General features: G+C 47.3%; 1 protein-coding gene across 1 annotated transcript; it reads left to right on the top strand.

The window, feature by feature from the left end:
- Nucleotides 1-3,156: 3,156 nt before the first annotated feature.
- On the top strand, nt 3,157-5,614 carry LOC119462813 (elongation of very long chain fatty acids protein 7). The gene has a single exon (XM_049672715.1). The coding sequence runs from the start codon at nt 3,157-3,159 to the stop codon at nt 3,955-3,957; it is 801 nt and encodes a 266-aa protein (XP_049528672.1). The 3' UTR covers nt 3,958-5,614.
- The last annotated feature ends 2,056 nt before the right edge of the window (nt 5,615-7,670 follow it).

Consider the following 7,670-nt stretch of genomic DNA (forward strand, 5'->3'; position numbering starts at 1 on the left):
AACATGGTTCATTGTCTGCATTGTAGCGACGTAGCGCACAGCAAATAATTATCGGAACGACACTGTAGCTGCTTGCAAGGCGTTGATGAGCCGTGGTGGATGACGATGCTGAGCAGTGCGTAGTGTTTTCCAACGTCAAGGTATCGCAGCTGTTGTTTGAGATGGCTAACCTGTCATCGGTGATGTATCGGATCCGCAGTATCGCAAACACGGTCAGCGCCGAGAAACGCTCGCTCTTTTAAGCACAGTGCGATGGCATTTCTTCATCACAAGCACGGCACAATAAATAGTTGCAACCCCTTCCTGCGTTCGAAGTTTGATTTCCTAACTGCACACAGGAGCCATCACCCGTCAAAATGCGATTGCTGCGCTGTCGTTACTATATCCATATGCGATCGCTGTTAGCTCAGCAGCAGAGGCAATCGGCAAGCACATTGGAGAGAACAACACACTCAAACTCTTCGTATACATGCGAATGGAGGCACCTTCACTGGGCAAGCGATGACAAGCGATGAATTGTGTCACTGGGCAGCGCGCTCTTCTTTGCAATGCATCGCGGAGGCTTCCCGCACGCAGATAAACGGGCGCATTTTCACTGTGCTGCGTCACTACGGACCCTAGAATGCCGCACAGCCATTTTGCAGTGACAACCGTTGCTCCCGTCGTTTCAGTTGGTAAAGCGGCGACCTTAATAGCCGCCTCAGTGAAGCACCTGCGGTGAACAACCATGCCGTAGCGCTGCGTTGCCATTCCCCTAATAGTCAGAGAATGGAAAGATCATTGTCATGACTGATTTTATCAAGGATTAGAGTGCCTCGACGCGCGCGGGCATCAAGGCACCCTATAATGGATGGATGGATGGATGGATGGATGGATGGGGCTGAACCCTTTAAATCGGGAGGTGGCATACGCCACCTAGCCATGACTACTAACATAATTTGTACTTTGTGGTGGGTGAAATTTCAACCCTGCCTTGATTTTATCCACCAATCAGACAACCTCTGTTTGGTTACTTCTACCCGCTTAAAGTCTATTTTGCCTTCACTGTCCCTAAACCCCAATGCTTTGAAAAAATCAGCCCCGTTGCCTTGCACTGTAGGGTTAAGCCCTTTACAGAAAAGTATGAGGTGTTCAGCCGTTTCCTCTTCTTCTCCACACGCACAGCACAACGTGTCTATACCTTGGTACTTGACTCGGTACATCTTAGTCCGCAATACATGCTATGAATGCTAGCACTATCAAGGATAGCAATCAAGGATAGCAATACATGCTATCAAGGAATGCCTGCTATCAAGGATAGCACTGCAGCGCCCCTGGCGACTGCTCATCGTATGAACTCCCTCGTGCGCGCGACCCTCCAGAATTTATCCGCTTGTAATCTTTCGCCTCACTGTCGCCACTCGCGGCAAAAAAGTGCGAAATTTAATAATTCTCTCGATCTCTGTTTGTCATCAAACATTTATAGCATTCCAAACGAAAAACACGAACTTCAAGAAATAAAGTGTTTCTTATTTTATTCGTTGTATTTTAACGTAATCGATTGAGGGAAAGTGTAGGCTCAACAATGCACCGCATGTGCCCTGTTCGCATTCGACGGAGGATAGAAAGATAATGCTCGAAAGAGGAGGCACGCCCTTTACGCGCCCTAGAAAGGCGTAGCAAGTGGCTCACGGCAAGTGTGCAGATAGACAGCGGTACAGTCACGGTATTGCTAAATGGTGATAATACGTTGATAACAATACGCGGCGCTGGCACGTTTTGTTGCGCAGTCTTCTGTGCTTGAAGCACGGAATCACTGTGTCGCGCAGGGTGCGCTCATGTTGTCATACGCGGCTTTATCTCGACATTTATTTTTGCCTGCTGTTCTTGCACGTTCCTTGCTATCTCCGTTCACTGACTGCCATCGAGCAAACTCGGGTGAAACTCGTGCGAACGAGAAACTCGGCGCATCCTGCATAGCACCCCTGGACTGCTTTTCCTCTACCCTCAGTCATCATCTGAATATATATATATATCTACCCTTTGCTAACAATTTGCTATTTCTCGCTGTATGGCGAAAGCAATTATATATATATATATATATATATATATATATATATAAATACATGGGTAGGTTTCGGAACGCTGGTCGGGCCCCAGCCCCCCCCCCCTCATATGATAACTTTCCGCCTATCCTCAAACGCATTAGAATAACATGGGATGCCTCCGGGCGTAATACCGGTGGATGTTAGACCTTTACTTACTCATCCAAATAACTACCGCTGTTCTCTTCCAGTCTAGCTGGCGACCATAAATAAGATGGTGCCATCCATTTTATATTTTCGAAACATTTTACTTATAGTCATTCTCATCCTTGAGAGAGGTCATCTGATCACCAACATACAAAACACGCAATAACATCACACGGAAAACAAAAGAAAAGAAGGTGCTTTGCACGTTCGGGTTACGAACTCAATTTATGAAATTCCAATAAATATGATTCTTTTGCGACACATATTTCAACATCTGTTTATACAGTGTAAAGAAAGGCGAGGCATACGGCGCCTTGAACACATCATCTGGAAGGAAATTGCAGCTATTACTGTACATCGAATAAAATAATTTTGTCAAATTTTGTTGGCCTACCAAATAACTTGCTTAAGAAATAAAGCCCCAGGGTCGAAGAAAAGCACCAATGTTACGTGGCACCCACGCGCTTTCTCGCGCGTGACGCTACGCCAACATGGTCGACGCTACATATATGCCTTCTCGAAAACCAAGCATCGCTAGGGTCCTATGCACGTCCAAGGCCAATGCTTGCGCACTCCGCGTAAGGTTGCAGCAGCATGGAAGCAGTGAAACAATTTCGGAGTCAGTACGCGTGTCTAAAGACTTTGTCCGTGTCATACGGGAGCACCGATCAAACAAAGTGACTGACGCACGGTGCTGACGGACATCAAGCACTCTGATCGTAGCGTGCGGTCAAGTGTGGGCCGAATTGCTGCTAAAGGAAGTTCTTGCGGACCGTCGTAGGGGTTCATTATAATCTACCTCGGTTGAGTGGACATTCAATTTGCTTCCCTTTCCTGCCCGCCTGGTTATTGGAATGCAGCGGACACGAACCAAGGGCCTATAAAAGGCGAACTGCCATCCGCGCGGAACTAACAAGCGAGAGACATGAATGCGTCCTCATCGCCGTTCCGTACCCTGCACGAGCACTATGTCCTACTGGCTGATCCGCGTACACGGGCGTGGTTCTTTATGGGCAGTCCGCTACCCGTGATGGCGTTCATCTGCTTCTATCTGCTTTTTGCCACGCGTCTTGGGCCCTGGATCATGAGGGATCGTAAGCCTTTTGAAGTGCGCAACTTGGTTGTCTCTTACAATGTCGTCATGGTAGGACTCAGCGCCTACTTCATCTACTTCAGTCTCTCGTACGCCTCCATGCGAAAGCCCGGGCAAAGCATCTTCTGCTGGGCCACGGACTCTCGGCCGACGGAGGACAACATGTTCTTCTTGACTCGCGCCTGGTACTACATGCTCATGAAGGCCGGCGAGATGGTGGACACGCTATTTTTCGTGCTGCGCAAGAAGACGACCCACCTGAGCTTCCTGCATCTCCTGCACCATTCCCTCGCGCTGTGGTCAGTGTGGCTGGTGCTGACGCTGGGCATGACGGGCCACGTGTTCTCGTTCCCGCTCCTCAACTCTGCTGTGCACGTTGTGATGTACGGTTACTACGCTCTCGCCGCGCTTGGACCAGCGCTGCGACCGAACCTCTGGTGGAAGAAGTATGTCACCCTGTTCCAGATTTTTCAGTTCGTGGTTCTCTCCCTGCACGCACTAATACCCGTGCTTCTGGACTGCGGCATATCCAGGATACTTGCCCTGACCGGTGCACTAGAAGGACTACTTTTCGCGTCTCTCTTTTCGGACTTTTATATTAACGCATATGTTCGCAAGAGTGCATTGAAATGATGTTTATACCTTATAGTGCTTCAATGACACCGGCATTTCCAATAATGTTCTTTACCTGACCATTTGAAAACATATTGATACAATACTGGCAGAAATTTAGGGGCTAAAAAAAGCGCGCTTCAGTTTAGGACCCGTATTCACGAAAATGGTTTACGTAAGAATTGTTCGTAACAGTGAATTTCAGTCAAACCTGATGCGGCTTATGTCACTAACGAAGGCGACCATCAATGGCACAGAACACTTACGAACGAAATGCTTTATGAATTCGGCCTCAGAAGTGCACGTAGGTACGGGGTACTTTCTTATGAGAGTGTAATGTTTTCCAATGTCAATGCGGAACGCTTTCACACTGAATAATCGTGCACAATGACTACTAAGATACGTTAGGATTCGCCATTCGAATACTCCTTGTGATCTCTTGTTCGTTTATTTAAGAACGGTCTTTTTTTTGTGAGTGCCCGAGCGTCGACTGTGTATTCCTGCGAATCAATGTCCCATTCGGTTTAGCTGAACTGAGTTCAAAAGAGGAGGTATCAACACGAACACGAGACTACATGTACGAACACGAGACTACGTGCGACTTCCAATGACGCACTTTTGAATGAACGACCGTGTCCTCTTGTGAGCACCATTTCTTGAGTCATATACCCCTATTTGCACACAATATTAAGATGTCTGGTCCGATCGCCAAGTTAGCGACTGAAGTTGGTCTCATCCTTTTGCCTCAACATGTCACAACAACGCATGCCTCAACAGATGTCAATGGCTTACCCTCGCAACAAATCGTAAAAGTAACCGCGCCTAGTCGTACGTCTGATATAACAGTGTATTTATTTTATATATATGAGCATCTAATTTGGTCCTGTAGGTCCTCCACACTATAGGATGGCTCTAGTAACCATGGTAGTGACGCTTGTGGCCATAAACATTCATGTCCTGTATTTTGTTGACGCTAGTAAATACTTTATGACGCTGTATTGCAAAACAATTACGGTTTTACTTAGGTATTGTACTGTAGCTAGAGTGGACGTGTTGTACTCACTTCATCTGTTTCCGAAGACAGGTGGCCATATAAAAAAGGGGATTTTTCAGCAGTGAACTTACCTTGTCCTATGACAGTGAAGCGCACTCCGGACTTTCGCGTGCCAGCCACTATTTTAGTTGCTCAATATCGTGCATTACTGTAGTTCCATGCATTAATAGCGATTGAACCTCTTAAAATTTTGTAAGGTTTATATACTGCAAAGCAGAACCCTGCGTTTGCGCACCTACGAGCCGAAGCAGTTGCGTGAATATTATCCTTAGCATGCAAGATTACTAAATCAAAACAGAATTTCGGGCATAATACGGCGTAGAAACGACAATTAATGAACAAATTCTGCCAGGCACTACTTCATTTGACCGGGACGTGATACGAAGCATTGTTGTTTGATTAGAAGGGTTCTGGCGGAATATTGTTGATTTTCTGGCACGAAACGGTGAACGCAGTTGTAACATATGTGTGTGAACTGGTGGTGTGTGTAGCGGCAATCACACATTGGTTGTTGTTGATGAAATGTTTTATTAGATTGATGGTGTTAGAGATGTTTATGTACTTTCGGTTACATTATGGCATATGTTCAATACTTTGACTATAAATTATTAAATTTCCATTCGTTCACAGATTTCACTGATTCCGTTTATTGTTTTGTGTGTGTGTGTTCGCTTCGGCGACTGGACTGGACAAACATTACTTGGGTCCTGCAGGACGCGCTTAGGGCTTAGTGGGCGTCTCCCACGTAGGGACCGACAGGGAATACCTGGCGGCCGCTTCGTGGGCCTGCTGGACGGCCCATTGCTGGTCGGCGAGAAGCGAGCTTCTGAGGGACTTCTCCCACTTCTCCGAGGTAGAGTCGGGATGAGCGTTTCTTCACTCCCCGAGCATGTGTGCGAGTGTCGCCGTGTATCCGCACGAGGGACACATGTCGCTGGGGTACGCGTCAGGATAGAGAACGTGGAGTTTGGCGGGGTTTGGGTACGTGTCTGTTTGTAATAAGAATAGGGTTAGCGCCTGCGGTCTGTTAAGTTTGGGGTGTGGGGGCGGAAAGATGCGGCGTCCAAGGTAGAAGTGTTTGGTGATTTCATTATACGTAATGGGTGCATCCCGGTTGGTCTCTATCTCGGCCAGGTGGGGTTGCCCTGGGACGGCGCGGTCAGTAAGCGCACGCGCTGCGTCGTGGGAGATCAGTTTGAGGTTTGGCGGGGCACCCGGCACCCGTCCGAGATGGCCGGGGAACCAGATGACGGTATGGTGCTTGAGGGTACTCTGATCCGCGCTGCGGAGGATGCGTAACGCTTGGTCCGAGACGACACCGCGTTCGAAGGCTTTGATGGCCGGTCTGGAGTCGCGATCCATTTTCGTTTCCACCTTGTATGTGTTTCGAGGTCAGAATATCAGTGAGTACGCCATCGGCTCTAATGTAAAACATTGGTAAGCTCGCCAGCAATGCAGTTAAAAGGGGCTTCAGGTTCGCTGAACCATTCTTATTTCTGAATGGGACATGTTATGCAAGTGTACTTATGGCATTGATGGGGCAGTTACAGTTCTGAAACTGTCATTTCAAATCACCCATCTATATAACTACTTCAAGTCAGCATTGCAGAAATAAGCCTTCCTTTCTGCACAAGCAAGCACCATACCTTTGCATGAAGTAAAATGCGAGACGGGGAAACGGTTCATGAGGTGAAAGTTAATGTACCTGTACAGAACTTGTTCGGACTTTCGACGAGGTTGTACTGTGAAGTTTCAGCATATCAGGAAAATTTTGATATCAAACTATTACAAGGCAGAAGGACATGGTTATGCAGGATCACTCATAGCTTCTGAACTCGTGCATCGTAGCTCACATTTCAATATGTTGTTGTGGCTGGCAGTTATGACAACGTGCCTTTTTGTGGCTGTATTTTTTTTTCAATGAGAAATGCGTCTCACTGGGGGAGTCAGACATCTCGGTGGGTTGGAGTACAGGGTACCGTATCTATGAACAGTATCATTTAACTGGACCGGCCACCAATGAAATGGGCATTTCCGGTCTCAAGGATATTCGAAGTAAACGATACTTTACGCCCAGGAAGGCACGCTTTTATATGTAGAGTAGTGACGTCAGATAAAAATGCAACAAATTTGAAATATACTCACGGCAGCTTTAGGATAATTGGGACACTATGTGCATGATGTTCCATCTCTTCATTGCCTGTCCAAAGCAGGGTGCAGCTCCGCTCCGCTAGTACACCGAAAGGCAAAGTTGATTGTGCCAGTATCCGCAATATGCAGGAATACAAATTTCGATCAGGTGACGACGCCGTAGCTACTGGCTATGCGCTGAATTATTGATTAGAAGTTGTACTATCGTGCTCGGAAAACCAGGCCAGGTAATATTACTCGGATATATGAATGAGGATCACAGATCTTGATAGACTTACCGATTACAACGGTTCTCAAGTGCTGTATCTGTGTGATGAACAGAACCTTGCTGTACTTAACAGGGAGAATAGGTGTCATATGAGAACAGGTAACTAACGATACTTCAGGCCCCGGCGGTCCTGCCCTACTCCTCGTCATTCCTAAGCACCTCCCGTGAGCTGTTCTCCAAGAACTTTGCGACTTACCAATGGCAGGTCAACTCGGCGTCTCCCGCACCTACGACCAGATTCGCCGACGGTTCTTTTCGCCA

The sequence above is a fragment of the Dermacentor silvarum genome, chromosome 8 (assembly GCF_013339745.2).
Source record: "Dermacentor silvarum isolate Dsil-2018 chromosome 8, BIME_Dsil_1.4, whole genome shotgun sequence".
Lineage (NCBI taxonomy): Eukaryota > Metazoa > Arthropoda > Arachnida > Ixodida > Ixodidae > Dermacentor > Dermacentor silvarum.

Excerpts from the sequence above, each read along its gene's own strand:
- LOC119462813 (XM_049672715.1), top strand. The coding sequence starts at position 3,157 with ATGAATGCGTCCTCATCGCCGTTCCGTACCCTGCACGAGCACTATGTC.